The sequence below is a fragment of the Taeniopygia guttata genome, chromosome 22 (genome assembly GCF_048771995.1).
Source record: "Taeniopygia guttata chromosome 22, bTaeGut7.mat, whole genome shotgun sequence".
NCBI classification, from domain to species: domain Eukaryota; kingdom Metazoa; phylum Chordata; class Aves; order Passeriformes; family Estrildidae; genus Taeniopygia; species Taeniopygia guttata.
Window position 1 is genome coordinate 4,253,085 of NC_133047.1, and position 15,790 is coordinate 4,268,874.

At 46.0% G+C, this 15,790-nt stretch overlaps 1 protein-coding gene across 15 annotated transcripts in view; it reads left to right on the forward strand.

Moving 5' to 3' along the window:
* LOC121471013 (uncharacterized) overlaps positions 1–15,790 on the forward strand; it is a 49,567-nt gene that overhangs the window by 10,758 nt on the left and 23,019 nt on the right. For 11 of the 15 annotated variants that reach the window (XM_072917625.1, XM_072917631.1, XM_072917620.1 and 8 more), the window contains 22 exons: positions 12–122; positions 630–777; positions 945–1,048; positions 1,523–1,675; positions 1,900–2,010; positions 2,521–2,662; positions 2,829–3,442; positions 3,906–4,082; positions 4,304–4,414; positions 4,921–5,068; positions 5,236–5,339; positions 5,816–5,968; positions 6,187–6,297; positions 6,808–6,949; positions 7,121–7,357; positions 7,394–7,608; positions 8,073–8,249; positions 8,471–8,581; positions 9,088–9,235; positions 9,403–9,506; positions 9,981–10,133; positions 10,358–10,468. In XM_072917625.1, coding sequence (XP_072773726.1) covers positions 12–122; positions 630–777; positions 945–1,048; positions 1,523–1,675; positions 1,900–2,010; positions 2,521–2,662; positions 2,829–3,442; positions 3,906–4,082; positions 4,304–4,414; positions 4,921–5,068; positions 5,236–5,339; positions 5,816–5,968; positions 6,187–6,297; positions 6,808–6,949; positions 7,121–7,357; positions 7,394–7,608; positions 8,073–8,249; positions 8,471–8,581; positions 9,088–9,235; positions 9,403–9,506; positions 9,981–10,133; positions 10,358–10,468 — 3,585 coding nt within the window. Of the gene's footprint in view, positions 1–11; positions 123–629; positions 778–944; positions 1,049–1,522; positions 1,676–1,899; positions 2,011–2,520; positions 2,663–2,828; positions 3,443–3,905; positions 4,083–4,303; positions 4,415–4,920; positions 5,069–5,235; positions 5,340–5,815; positions 5,969–6,186; positions 6,298–6,807; positions 6,950–7,120; positions 7,358–7,393; positions 7,609–8,072; positions 8,250–8,470; positions 8,582–9,087; positions 9,236–9,402; positions 9,507–9,980; positions 10,134–10,357; positions 10,469–10,973; positions 11,116–11,285; positions 11,948–12,448; positions 12,632–12,851; positions 12,963–13,864; positions 14,004–14,509; positions 14,775–15,790 lie in introns of those variants that run through there. The other 4 variants (XM_072917632.1, XM_072917622.1, XM_072917627.1 and 1 more) reach the window with 4 other exon arrangements.

The window sequence follows — 15,790 nt, forward strand, 5'->3', positions numbered from 1 at the left end:
TTATTTTACAGGGCATCATTGCAACCAAAGTCATGCAACAGAACACCTGCTACATTTCCATCATGAACAGAAATGAGATGCCCCGCTTTGATAACCTGGCCCGCCTGGCACAAGAGAGCAGGGTAAGATTCTGGAGGAGTAGCAGGTTCCAGGCTGTAGAGATCACTGGGCCATTTCTTCATGTGCTTTTTCTTTCTGGATATGATCAGGTTGTGTCTTGTGGCAGAGTTTCCTTTCTCTCAACAGTAATGCATATTAGGAATTTGTTGCAGGAGTGCTTTCCAAAAGAAAGGGGTTGCATTATTCCCACCCCCACTTTCCTGGAGGATGTTGAGCTCTGCAGCTTGCTGGAAAAACACGTTCTTTCTGAAGCTTTTTAGTGCTTTCTTTGTGCTGCCATCTCACCTCAAGTTCCATGCACCTTGACTCGCTTAGAATCAGCTTTGTCCCTTTGGAGCACCTGCCAAGGCTTGCTAGTGGTCCCACAGGCCCCCCAGGCGATTACAAAGTGTCCCTAGAGGCAGGTGGGACTCAAACACCCAGCCCTGAATCATCATTGCAGAGGAACAGGCCTAGCAGGAATCACCTCTCTTCACTAAGCTCACTGAATGGTGGTTTTTAATGTTTAGAACATGATTGGCGCTTTTGGAAGACATACCAAGAGAATCACCTTTGTCACCAATGGAGTGGTCAACAACCTCAACTCCTATGGAATAGAAATCGCGGCTATGTGCAGCGGACTCACCACCTACATGGCTTATGAAGTTCACAGTGAGTGTAAGTGTGGGAATTCTGAGTGGTACAGATCTGGCCTTTTTGTCTCCTGGGGCATGACTAGGGCACAGTTGCAGCTCTTCCACCTCAAAACCCAAAGAAACCCTCCTGTAGAACTTCAGACAAGGGTTTAGGCATCAGCTCAAGCAGATTTATCTTTTCTTTCCCAGCTTTCCAAGGACCCCAGGTGAATCTGGGATCATGCATTACCCTCGATGTCCTGAGAGTTGTGGACCTGCAGTACTGCATTGGCAATGGCAGTGTCAATTTCCCGGTGAGAAAACCTAAGCCCTTACATCTCTTGAACCTAATAGGGGTGGGGTGGGGGTCTTCTGAGCTGCTGCCCAAAGACAACCCCGATGCCCTTCTTGCCTGGCATCTCCGCATTGAGAGGTTCCTGCTTGAAGCTTCAGTGCCTTTAAAGGGACCAATGGGTGAGCAGTGGTTTCCGACCAAGCTCTTGAGCGTGAATTTACTCTGCCCAGTGATCTAGAATGCATGAACCTCTAACAGCAGCAGGTGGCAGCTGTCAGGTACAGCAATGATTCACTGAATCCAGGAACAGACTTCTTAAGGCCTCTGCCCACTGCCACAGCCTTGATCCTGGGTCCTTTGGAAAAGACCGAGGGCAGTGCCAGCACTCCCTGGGGGCAGAACTTCTTCCATTGTAGCAGGGACTTTTTGAAGGCTTTGGGACATCACTGTCTCCCTTCAAAGGCAAAAGATCTTCTTTCCCTTGCCTTTTTAGTCTCAGCAGATTCCCAGTGGCATCTTCAACCACACGCAAGTCATCATTGGTGGCCAGTCCCAAATTGTGACCATCAACAGGCAATGGCGTGTGGCAATCATTGAGAGAAGGAACATCAGTGGGTCCTGGAAAACCATCTGGAACTACAACACGGTCAGTGGTAGACAGGGTGCTCCATCAAATGGCATCCAAGATGTCCAACTGTTCATACAGCTGGCCCAGAGATGGTGATTGTTTCTTTATTCTGAATGTTTGGAGTCCACAGTCTGAGGCACTAACATTCAGCATTTGTTAGTTGGGTTTCCATCCCAACTTTATCCCAATATTAGCTGTTGGTAAAAACAGAATTGTGAGTGCTGAATAATTTCATTTCACAGGGCGTCATTGCAACCAAAGTCACGCAACAGAACACCTGCTACATTTCCATCATGAACAGAAGTGAGATGCCCCGCTTTGATAACCTGGCCCGCCTGGCACAAGAGAGCAGGGTAAGGTTCCAAAGGCGCAGCAGGTTCCTGGCTGTAGAGATCACTGGGCCATTTCTTCATGTGCTTTTTATTTCTAGATAAGGTCAGGTTGTCACTAGTGACAGAGTTTCCTTTCTCTTAAAAGTAATGAAGATTAGAAATGCATAGTAGGAATGCTTTGCCAGAAGAAGAATAGGGCTGCATCATTCCCTTTGCCACTTTCCATTAGGAGGTTGGCCTCTGCTGCTTGCTAGGTGAACCTGTTCTTTGAGGAGCCTTTCAGGGCTATTGTTCTGCTTCCACCTCCGCTCAAATTCACTGTACCTTGACTGATGTAGAGCAAGCTCAGCCTTTGCAGCTATGTTCAAGGCTTGCTCGTGGTCCCACAGGCCTCCAGGGGATTAAAAAGTCTCTCTAAAGGCAGATGGGAATTAAACACACCTCTAGAGTCCTCGTCCGAGAGCTAGGAATAACCCTGGCAGGAACCAGCTCCCAGCAGGCAATGGCTGACTGCGGGTTTTTGATTTTTAGAACATGATTGGCATTTTTGGAAGACCTACCAAGAGAATCACCTTTGTCACCAATGGACTGGTCAACAACCTCTACTCCTACGGAATAAACATCGCGGCTATGTGCAGTGGACTCACCACCTACCTGGCTTCTGAAGTTCACAGTGAGTGCAAGCATGGGAATTCTGAGGGTTATTACCTGACCTTTATTGTCCTTGGGGAAGGACTAGGGAACAGTTGCTGCTCTTCCACTCAATACTCAAAAAAACCCTCCTGTAGAACTTCAGCCAAGCTCTTAGGCATCAGCTCATGGCGTTTTGTCTTTTCCAGCTTTCCAAGGACCCCAGGCGAATCTGGGATCCTGCATTACCCTCGATGTCCTGAGAGTTGTAGAGCTGCAGTACTGCAATAGCAATGGCAATTGGAATGGCCAATGGAATGGCAATTGGAATGGCATTGGCAACGGCAACTGGAATGGCCAATGGAATGGCATTGGCAATGGCCACTGGAACAACAACTGGAATGGCATTGGCAATGGCAACTGGAATGGCCAATGGAACGGCAATGGCAATGGCAACTGGAACAACGGTTGGAATGGCAACGGCAACTGGAATGGCATTGGCAATGGCAATTGGAACAACAACTGGAATGGCAACAGCAATGGCAACTGGAATGGCAATTGGAATGGTAATTGGAATGGTAATGGCATTGGCAATGGCAACTGGAACAACAATTGGAATGGCATTGGCAATGGCAACTGGAACAACGATTGGAATGGCATCGGCAATGGCAAGTGGAACAACAACTGGAATGGCAATGGGAATTGGAATGGCAACAGCGACTGGAACAACAACTGGAATGGCAATGAAAACTGGAATGGCAACTGGAATGGCAATGGCAACTGGAATGGCAATTGGAATGGCAATTGGAATGGCAATTTCCCGGTGAGAAAACTTTAGCCCTTAGATTTCGTTAACATAATGGGGGGGAACCAAGCTGCTGCCCAAAGCCAACCCTGATGCCCTTCTTGCCTGGTATCTCCTCTTTTGAGAGGTTCCTGCTTGAGGGTGCAGATGCTGAAAGAGAGCAATAAGTGAGCAGAGCTTTCCATCCAAGCCTTTGAGCATGGATTTACTATGGCCAGTGGTCGAGCATGCATCAACCTCTAAAGCAGCAGGTGACTGCTGTCAGATACAGCAATGATTCACGGAATCCATGGAAAGAAGTTTTAAGGTCACTGGCCACTGCTGCAGCCTTGATTCTGGGTCCTTTGGAAAAGACTCAGGGAACTGCCAGCACTCCATGGGGGGCAGTACTTCTTCCATTGTGGCAGGGATTTTTTGGAGGCTTTGGGATATCACTGTCTCCCTTCAAAGGCAAACCATCTTCTTCCCCTTGCCTTTGTAGTCTCAGAAGTTTCCCGGCGGCATCTTCAACAACACGCAAGGCAGCATCTTCAACAACACCCAAGTCATCATTGGTGGCCAGTCCCAAATTGTGACCATCAACAGGCAATGGCGTGTGGCTGTCATTGAGCAAAGGAGCTTCAGCGGGTCCTGGAAAACCGTCTGGAACTACAACACGGTGAGTGGAAGAGACGGGACTCTTTCAAAAATCATCCAAGAAGGCTGGCTGCTCATACAGCTGGCCCTGAGCCTGAGATTGTTTCTTTATTCTGAACTTTTAGGGCCCACAGTCTGGGGCACTGAAACCCAGCATTAGTTATGCCTTCCATCCCAACTTTATCCCAATATTAACAGTTGGTAAAAACAGAATTTTGAGTGTTGAATAATTTCATTTCACAGGGCGTCATTGCAACCAAAGTCACGCAACAGAACACCTGCTACATTTCCATCATGAACAGAAATGAGATGCCTCGCTTTGATAACCTGGCCCGCCTGGCACAAGAGAGCAGGGTAAGATTCTGGAGGAGTAGCAGGTTCCAGGCTGTAGAGATCACTGGGCCATTTCTTCATGTGCTTTTTATTTCTGGACATGATCAGGTTGTGTCTTGTGGCAGAGTTTCCTTTCTCTCAACAGTAATGCATATTAGGAATTTGTTGCAGGAGTGCTTTCCAAAAGAAAGGGGTTGCATTATTCCCACCCCCACTTTCCTGGAGGATGTTGAGCTCTGCAGCTTGCTGGAAAAACACGTTCTTTCTGAAGCTTTTTAGTGCTTTCTTTGTGCTGCCATCTCACCTCAAGTTCCATGCACCTTGACTCGCTTAGAATCAGCTTTGTCCCTTTGGAGCACCTGCCAAGGCTTGCTAGTGGTCCCACAGGCACCCAGGCGATTACAAAGTGTCCCTAGAGGCAGGTGGGACTCAAACACCCAGCCCTGAATCATCATTGCAGAGGAACAGGCCTAGCAGGAATCACCTCTCTTCACTAAGCTCACTGAATGGTGGTTTTTAATGTTTAGAACATGATTGGCGCTTTTGGAAGACATACCAAGAGAATCACCTTTGTCACCAATGGAGTGGTCAACAACCTCAACTCCTATGGAATAGAAATCGCGGCTATGTGCAGCGGACTCACCACCTACATGGCTTATGAAGTTCACAGTGAGTGTAAGTGTGGGAATTCTGAGTGGTACAGATCTGGCCTTTTTGTCTCCTGGGGCATGACTAGGGCACAGTTGCAGCTCTTCCACCTCAAAACCCAAAGAAACCCTCCTGTAGAACTTCAGACAAGGGTTTAGGCATCAGCTCAAGCAGATTTATCTTTTCTTTCCCAGCTTTCCAAGGACCCCAGGTGAATCTGGGATCATGCATTACCCTCGATGTCCTGAGAGTTGTGGACCTGCAGTACTGCATTGGCAATGGCAGTGTCAATTTCCCGGTGAGAAAACCTTTAGCCCTTACATTTCTTGAACCTAATAGGGGTGGGGTGGGGGTCTTCTGAGCTGCTGCCCAAAAACAACCCCAATGCCCTTCTTGCCTGGCATCTCCGCATTGAGAGGTTCCTGCTTGAAGCTTCAGTGCCTTTAAAGGGACCAATGGGTGAGCAGCAGTTTCCGATCAAGCTTTGGGGCGTGAATTTACTCTGGCCAGTGATCTAGAATGCATGAACCTCTAACAGCAGCAGGTGGCAGCTGTCAGGTGCAGCAATGATTCACTGAATCCAGGAACAGACTTCTTAAGGCCTCTGCCCACTGCCACAGCCTTGATCCTGGGTCCTTTGGAAAAGACCGAGGGCAGTGCCAGCACTCCCTGGGGGCAGAACTTCTTCCATTGTAGCAGGGATTTTTTGGAAGCTTTGGGGACATCACTGTCTCCCATCAAAGGCAAAACATCTTCTTTCCCTTGCCTTTTTAGTCTCAGCAGATTCCCAGTGGCATCTTCAACCACACGCAAGTCATCATTGGTGGCCAGTCCCAAATTGTGACCATCAACAGGCAATGGCGTGTGGCAATCATTGAGAGAAGGAACATCAGCGGGTCCTGGAAAACCATCTGGAACTACAACACGGTCAGTGGCAACAACGGGTAACAAAAAGCAACCAAGGAGTCTGGCTGTTCACACAGTTGGCCCAGGGATGGTGATTGTTTCTTTATTCTGAATGTTTGGAGTCCACAGTTTGGGCAATACACTCAGCATTTGTTAGTTGGGTTTCCATCCCAACTTTATCCCAATATTAGCCGTTGGTAAAAACAGAATTGTGAGTGCTGAATAATTTCATTTCACAGGGCGTCATTGCAACCAAAGTCACGCAACAGAACACCTGCTACATTTCCATCATGAACAGAAGTGAGATGCCCCGCTTTGATAACCTGGCCCGCCTGGCACAAGAGAGCAGGGTAAGGTTCCAAAGGAGCAGCAGGTTCCTGGCTGTAGAGATCATTGGGCCATTTCTTCATGTGCTTTTTATTTCTAGATAAGGTCAGGTTGTCACTAGTGACAGAGTTTCCTTTCTCTTAAAAGTAATGAAGATGAGAAATGCATAGTAGGAATGCTTTGCCAGAAGAAGAATAGGGCTGCATCATTCCCTTTGCCACTTTCTCTGAGGATGTTGAGCTCTGCAGCTTGCTGGGTGAACCTGTTCTTTGAGGAGCCTTTCAGGGCTATTGTTCTGCTTCCACTTCCCCTCAAATTCACTGTACCTTGACTGATGTAGAACAAGCTCAGCCTTTGCAGCTATGTTCAAGGCTTGCTCATGGTCCCACAGGCCCCCAGGGGATTAAAAAGTCTCTCTAAAGGCAGATGGGAATTAAACACACCTCTAGAGTCCTCGTCCGAGAGCTAGGAATAGCCCTGGCAGGAACCAGCTCCTGGCATGCAATTGCTGAATGCGGGTTTTTTATGTTCAGAACCTGATTGGCGTTGTTGGAAGACATACCAAAAGAATCACCTTTGTCACCAATGGACTGGTCAACAACCTCTACTCCTACGGAATAAACATCGCGGCTATGTGCAGTGGACTCACCACCTACCTGGCTTCTGAAGTTCACAGTGAGTGCAAGCATGGGAATTCTGAGGGTTATGACCTCCCAAATATTTCCTTAGGGCAGGACTAGGGAACAGTTGCTGCTCTTCAATCTCAAAATCCAATGATACCCTCCTGTAGAACTTCAGCCAAGCTCTTAGGCATCAGCTCATGGGGTTTTGTCTTTTCTTTTCCAGCTTTCCAGGGACCCCAGGCGAATCTGGGATCCTGCATTACCCTCGATGTCCTGAGAGTTGTAGAGCTGCAGTACTGCAATAGCAATGGCAATTGGAATGGCCAATGGAATGGCAATTGGAATGGCATTGGCAACGGCAACTGGAATGGCCAATGGAATGGCATTGGCAATGGCCACTGGAACAACAACTGGAATGACAACGGCAATGGCAACTGGAATGGCCAATGGAACGGCAATGGCAATGGCCATTGGAACAACAACTGGAATGGCAACAGCAATGGCAACTGGAACAACGATTGGAATGGCAATGGGAATTGGAACAACCAATGGAATGGCATCGGCAATGGCAACTGGAACAACAACTGGAATGGCAATTGGAATGGCATTGGCAATGACAATTGGAACAACATTTGGAACGGCAACGGCAACTGGAATGGCATTTGGAATGGCAATGGCAACTGGAACAACAATTGGAATGGCAATTTCCCGGTGAGAAAACTTTAGCCCTTAGATTTCATGAACATAATGAGGGGAAACCAAGCTGCTGCCCAAATCCAACCCTGATGCCCTTCTTGCCTGGTATCTCCTCTTTTGAGAGGTTCCTTCTTGAGGGTACAGATGCTGAAAGAGAGCAATGAGTGAGCAGAGCTTTCCGTCCAAGCCTTTGAGCATGGATTTACTCTGGCCAGTGATCTAGTATGATTCAACCTCTAAAGGCAGCAGATGACTGCTGTCAGATACAGCAGTGATTCACGGAATCCATGGAAAGAATTTTTAAGGCCACTGCCCACCGCCACTGCCTTGATCCTGGATCCTTTGGAAAAGACTGAGGGCAGTGCCAGCACTCCCCAGGGCCGGCACTTTTTCCATTGTGGCAGGGACTTTTTGGAGGCTTTGGGGACATCACTGTCTCCCTTCAAAGGCAAAACTTCTTCTTTCCCTTGTCTTTTTAGTCTCAGCAGTTTCCCGGCGGCATCTTCAACAACACGCAAGGCAGCATCTTCAACAACACCCAAGTCATCATTGGTGGCCAGTCCCAAATTGTGACCATCAACAGGCAATGGCGTGTGGCTGTCATTGAGCAAAGGAGCTTCAGCGGGTCCTGGAAAACCGTCTGGAACTACAACACGGTGAGTGGCAGGGATGGGACTCTTTCAAAAATCATCCAAGAAGGCTGGCTGCTCATACAGCTGGCCCTGAGCCTAAGATTGTTTCTTTATTCTGAACTTTTACGGTCCACAGTCTGGGGCACTGAAACCCAGCATTAGTTATGCCTTCCATCCCAACTTTATCCCAATATTAACAGTTGGTAAAAACAGAATTTTGAGTGTTGAATAATTTCAATTCACAGGGCGTCATTGCAACCAAAGTCACGCAACAGAACACCTGCTACATTTCCATCATGAACAGAAATGAGATGCCTCGCTTTGATAACCTGGCCCGCCTGGCACAAGAGAGCAGGGTAAGATTCCGGAGGAGTAGCAGGTTCCAGGCTGTAGAGATCACTGGGCCATTTCTTCATGTGCTTTTTATTTCTGGACATGATCAGGTTGTGTCTTGTGGCAGAGTTTCCTTTCTCTCAACAGTAATGCATATTAGGAATTTGTTGCAGGAGTGCTTTCCAAAAGAAAGGGGTTGCATTATTCCCACCCCCACTTTCCTGGAGGATGTTGAGCTCTGCAGCTTGCTGGGAAACCCGTTCTTTCTGAAGCTTTTTAGTGCTTTCCTTGTGCTGCCATCTCACCTCAAGTTCCATGCACCTTGACTCGCTTAGAATCAGCTTTGTCCCTTTGGAGCACCTGCCAAGGCTTGCTAGTGGTCCCACAGGCCCCCCAGGCGATTACAAAGTGTCCCTAGAGGCAGGTGGGACTCAAACACCCAGCCCTGAATCATCATTGCAGAGGAACAGGCCTAGCAGGAATCACCTCTCTTCACTAAGCTCACTGAATGGTGGTTTTTAATGTTTAGAACATGATTGGCGCTTTTGGAAGACATACCAAGAGAATCACCTTTGTCACCAATGGAGTGGTCAACAACCTCAACTCCTATGGAATAGAAATCGCGGCTATGTGCAGCGGACTCACCACCTACATGGCTTATGAAGTTCACAGTGAGTGTAAGTGTGGGAATTCTGAGTGGTACAGATCTGGCCTTTTTGTCTCCTGGGGCATGACTAGGGCACAGTTGCAGCTCTTCCACCTCAAAACCCAAAGAAACCCTCCTGTAGAACTTCAGACAAGGGTTTAGGCATCAGCTCAAGCAGATTTATCTTTTCTTTCCCAGCTTTCCAAGGACCCCAGGTGAATCTGGGATCATGCATTACCCTCGATGTCCTGAGAGTTGTGGACCTGCAGTACTGCATTGGCAATGGCAGTGTCAATTTCCCGGTGAGAAAACCTAAGCCCTTACATTTCTTGAACCTAATAGGGGTGGGGTGGGGGTCTTCTGAGCTGCTGCCCAAAGACAACCCCGATGCCCTTCTTGCCTGGCATCTCTGCATTGAGAGGTTCCTGCTTGAAGCTTCAGTGCCTTTAAAGGGACCAATGGGTGAGCAGTGGTTTCCGACCAAGCTCTTGAGCGTGAATTTACTCTGGCCAGTGATCTAGAATGCATGAACCTCTAACAGCAGCAGGTGGCAGCTGTCAGGTGCAGCAATGATTCACTGAATCCAGGAACAGACTTCTTAAGGCCTCTGCCCACTGCCACAGCCTTGATCCTGGGTCCTTTGGAAAAGACTGAGGGCAGTGCCAGCACTCCCTGGGGGCAGAACTTCTTCCATTGTAGCAGGGATTTTTTGGAAGCTTTGGGACATCACTGCCCCCCTTCAAAGGCAAAACATCTTCTTTCCCTTGCCTTTTTAGTCTCAGCAGATTCCCAGTGGCATCTTCAACCACACGCAAGTCATCATTGGTGGCCAGTCCCAAATTGTGACCATCAACAGGCAATGGCGTGTGGCAATCATTGAGAGAAGGAACATCAGCGGGTCCTGGAAAACCATCTGGAACTACAACACGGTCAGTGGCAGACAGGGTGCTCCATCAAATGGCATCCAAGATGTCCAACTGTTCATACAGCTGGCCCAGAGATGGTGATTGTTTCTTTATTCTGAATGTTTGGAGTCCACAGTCTGAGGCACTAACATTCAGCATTTGTTAGTTGGGTTTCCTTCCCAACTTTATCCCAATATTAGCCGTTGGTAAAAACAGAATTGTGAGTGCTGAATAATTTCATTTCACAGGGCGTCATTGCAACCAAAGTCACGCAACAGAACACCTGCTACATTTCCATCATGAACAGAAGTGAGATGCCCCGCTTTGATAACCTGGCCCGCCTGGCACAAGAGAGCAGGGTAAGGTTCCAAAGGCGCAGCAGGTTCCTGGCTGTAGAGATCACTGGGCCATTTCTTCATGTGCTTTTTATTTCTAGATAAGGTCAGGTTGTCACTAGTGACAGAGTTTCCTTTCTCTTAAAAGTAATGAAGATGAGAAATGCATAGTAGAAATGCTTTGCCAGAAGAAGAATAGGGCTGCATCATTCCCTTTGCCACTTTCCCTAAGGATGCTGGCCATTGCAGCTTGCTGGGCAAACCTGTGATTGTGGAACTGTTCAGTGCTTTTGTTTTCCGCCACATCCCCTCAAGTTTCCTGCGCCTGGACTCCTGTAGAACAAGCTCAGCCTTTGCAGCTATGTTCAAGACTTGCTCATAGTTCCAAAGGCCCCCCAGGCGATTACAAAGTGTCCCTAGAGGCAGCTGGGAATCAAAGTGCAGAGTCGTCCTCCCAGAGCTAGGAATAGCCCTGGCAGGAACCAGCTCTGGGGAATTATCTGGCTAAATGCTTGTTTTTCATATGTAGAACCTGATTGGCATTTTTGGAAGACCTACCAAGAGAATCACCTTTGTCACCAATGGACTGGTCAACAACCTCTACTCCTACGGAATAAACGTCGCGGCTATGTGCAGTGGACTCACCACCTACTTGGCTTCTGAAGTTCACAGTGAGTACAAGCATGGGAATTCTGAGGGTTATGACCTTACAAATTATTCCTTGGGGCATGACGAAGGCACAGTTGCTGCTCTTCCACTCAATACTCAAAGAAACCCTCCTGTAGAACTTCAGCCAAGCTCTTAGGCATCAGCTCATGGGGTTTTGTCTTTTCTTTTCCAGCTTTCCAAGGACCCCAGGCGAATCTGGGATCCTGCATTACCCTCGATGTCCTGAGAGTTGTAGAGCTGCAGTACTGCAATAGCAATGGCAATTGGAATGGCCAATGGAATGGCAATTGGAATGGCATTGGCAACGGCAACTGGAATGGCCAATGGAATGGCATTGGCAATGGCCACTGGAACAACAACTGGAATGGCATTGGCAATGGCCAATGGAATGGCCAATGGAACGGCAATGGCAATGGCAACTGGAACAACGGTTGGAATGGCAATGGAAATGGCAATTGGAATGGCCAATGGAACGGCAATGGCAATGGCAATTGGAACAACGGTTGGAATGGCAATGGCAATGGCAATTGGAATGGCCAATGGAACGGCAATGGCAATGGCAACTGGAACAACAATTGGAATGGCAACAGCAATGGCAACTGGAATGGCAATTGGAATGGCAATTGGAATGGCAATGGCATTGGCAATGACAACTGGAACAACATTTGGAATGGCATTGGCAATGGCAACTGGAACAACAATTGGAATGGCATTGGCAATGGTCAATGGAATGGAAATGGCAACTGGAACAACAATTGGAATGGCAATGGCAACTGGAATGGCATTTGGAACAGCACTGGCAATTGGAATGGCAATTGGAATGGCACTGGACAGGTGAGAAAATGTTAGGCATTCCTTTATAACCAGAGCTACTGCCCAAAGCCAACCCTGATGCCCTTCTTGCCTGGCATCTCATCTTGTTGGAGGTTCCTGCCTGAAGGTGGGGTTGCTTTAAAAGATGACTGAGTGAGCAGAGGTTTCCATCAGAGACCTTGAATGTGGATTTACTCTGGTCATTGCTCTAGCTTGCATAAATGTCTAAAGGCAGCAGGTGACAGCTGTCAGATGCAGCAATGATTCACTGAAACCATGAAAAGGATTCTTATATCCTCTTCCAAATGCCACAGCTTTTTTTGTTTGTTTGTTTGTTTGTTTTTTATTTTAAATATCTCTCCCTTGCTTGAACATACACCTCTACTACTATCCCTTCCTAGATCAGAGCGCTGAATATTTTTTGCAGGGATTTTTTGTAAATCCATGGTGTGAGATGTAGCTACTTGCACGGTCTGAAAATATTTGGTTTTCTGAAAACATGTGGTTTTCTTATCTCTGCAGTGGGGTAACAACCAACAAATCATCGCTGATGGAGATTCCCACATCTCCATCTCTGGTGGGAACTCTCATATCTCCATCTCTGGTGTCTCACAAAGCATAAGCATCAATAGCCAAACACAAAAGGCAATTATAGAGCAAAAGAGCAACCATTTGTCCTGGAAAACCATCTGGAACTACAACACGGTGAGTGGAAGGGAGGGGGCTTGTTCAAAAAGTATACAATGAGATTGGCTGCTCATACAGCTGGCCCAGTGGCTGGGATTGTGGCTTTATCTTAAATTTTTGAGACCATAATATTGGGTAGAAACTCTTGGCATTTATTATTGTTTGAATCCAAACTTTATTCCAGTGTTCACAGTTGGAAAAAACTGAATTGTGAATGCTAAATAATTTTATTTTACAGGGTGTCATTGCAACAAAAGTGATGCCAGAGAGAACATGCTACATTTCCACCATGAACAGGAGTGAAATGCCTACCTTTGCTGCACTTGTCAGAGTGGCTGCAGAGAGGAGGGTAAGAATTTAATGGAGGAGTCACTTGGAATGTTGCTCAGTATTTAAAAGTAAACAGATGTGGAAGCCGGCTATTTTCAAAGCCTTTAAAACCAGAAGTGATTTCTATCACACTGTTAATTATATAGTTCAATTTATTTTGAATTATATTTTATTTTAAAAGGTTCAAAAATAAGAATAAGATCGTTAAGGTGAATATTTCTCATTTTTAATTAATGTTGTAGATATTCTGGGTAATTTTTACAGTTTGCAATGAGTTTTTATGCTGCCCTCTTTTTAGTACTCTTCTATGACCCAAGAATGTAGATATGTGGTAAGGTTCCCTTTATAATCTTCCATTCCTTGCATGGTAAAAAAATTAATTTTGTTGGTTTAGATGTAACTGGTTAAGAACAAACATCCCAATAAGCTAAAAATTTTTAAATCATCTTTCAAAATGTTTGCAAATAGCTACCATGTTAGCGTGAGCTCTGCCCACTGAATTTACACAGACCTTTTAAAAAAGGGATCAGTGTTTAGCATACTCACCTTTGGCAGGCACTGGCTGCCACTGAAGACTCAGAATTGAGTACTTAAAAAAAACCAAGGCTTTAAAGAACAAGAACACGTAGAGGGAAGAAGAAAACTTGCAGAGTGTTATCAGTAAAGGCGTAGCAAAAAGATTCAGCTTTAGCTATAGATTGTGGCTTGCTTCAAGGTTTGACTCCCTTAGAAAGAGCTCTGCCTTTGCAGCTGCCTTCAAGGCTTGCCAGTGGTCCCACAGGCCCCAGGGGATTAAAAGGGGTCCATAAAGGCAGTTTGGACTCAAACACCCAGCCCCAAGTCATCCTTCCAGTGCTAGGAAGAGGCTTAGAAGGGAACCAGCTCCTGAGAACTTGCTGAATGCTGGTATTTGTTGTTTAGAACCTTTTCGGTTTTGGAAGACCGACCAAGGAGATCACCTTTGTCACCAATGGATTGGTCAGCAACCTCCAGTCTTATGGATCAGATGTCTTCTCTATGTGCAGTGGACTCACCACCTACATGGCTTATGAGGTTCATGGTGAGTGCAAGCAAAAGAATTCTTTCTCTAAGTGACCTGGCATCTGTTTCCATTGGGGAATGGCCAATGCACAATTGCTGCTCCTCTACCTTGAGCTGCAGAGAAACCAACCAGTTGCACAAAGGGTTTGACATCTCCAAAGCTCAGGGCCAAAACAAGGGCAGAGTCACAGCCTCCATAAATGACCTGATCTATACCACTGCTACCCCTTTCTGTGAAATTTAAGGTGGCTTAAGTTATTGCGTAGGATTTTGCACACTGATATCCTTAGCATTGTCTACACTGAGAGAAAGGATAGCTCTAAGCACCTATGTTCTCTCATTTCTGTATTACAGACCCAGTGTATTTTCATGACTTCAAAGAGATTATTCGTCTATTCAATGATTTCTTATATAGCAGCTATGGACTACCTAGGTTACTTCAAGCAACAAAAATGAGCTCTAATTGATAACCTAAGAATATCTTCCCCATTAACTAATTGTAATTTTTTTGTTTGTTTTTTAAAGTACCCCAATACAATGAACAACCATGCATTGCACTTAACGTCTTGAGACTTGTGGAGCTGAGGTACTGCAGTGGCAATGGACAGGTCGGAAACCCTTACCTTTCTTGAACCGAGATCCAGCCTTCGGAGCTGCTGCCCAAAGCCAACCCTGATACCGTCCTTCCCTGATATCTCTTCTTTCAAGAGTTTTGTTCTTCATGGTTCAGAACCTGAAACAGATCATGTGTTGACTAGAGCTTTCAATTAAAAATCTTTTGCATAGATGACCTCTGGCTTGTTTCTCATTACTCTATCCTTCAATCATCTTTGAAATTTCAATGGAAATATTTTTATTGTCTCCCTTCTGCCCCATTTGAGCCCTTCAAATGCTCTTTTCATTGCCAGCTCTCAACACAGGGCACAGACAAAGAGCTGGGCAAGCCCCAGGGTGTGTATAGTACAAATAAGGCATTCACAGTTAGGACCTTCCTTTCCAGTTTGGGGAAAGATGCCTCACATTAAGAATCTTGATTCAGGTGGCACAAAAGGCAGAAAGAAAGAAAGGCAAAACACTGAATTTGCCTTCTTTAGGGCAAGGGCAGTCTCTGTGGAATTTATCATGTTGTTCTTACAGATCCCTCCATTTTCCAGTGCATAGCAAAGACTGGCTACAGGGCATCACGTTGAACACTGACGTGGATGAAAATGTGCTCCAAAGATGCAGACACAGTATAAACACAACTGTTGATCCCTGAGGACAGTGCAAGATTCCCACTCATCTCCTCCTCCCAAATGTCTTTCAGACATGGACATAAAAAAAAAAAAAAAAAAAAAAAAAAAAAAAAGCTGTCTTACTGTAACGGTACCAACAAAATAAAATATTTCTTCCATTTTTGCTGCCAGGAACATGTCTCTTTCCTGATAGCAAATTCCAGATTCTCTCTATGAGATCCTCCCAGTGTTCAGTAGTACGAATTGGACACAAATCAAGCTAGGAACAGACTAATGTTTCTGCTGAGCTAACAAGAGAATTTGACAAAATGTCAATCCCCATCTACTTCTACTTTATATAGCTACCGAATTACTCTTTACTTATAAAATTGCCAGAAAAATTTGACCCATTATTTGACACTAGTCATCCACTAAAAACCAGGTAAACAGGGGAGCCCTGAGCTTCAAGTGAAAAGTAAAATTGCAGCATTTCAGTTCAAGTCTGATTAACAAACACAAATTTAAACATGTAAAAGGAAGATTTCAATCAAGTTAGGCTGAGATTATATGATCACAATAAACTCTCAAGGTG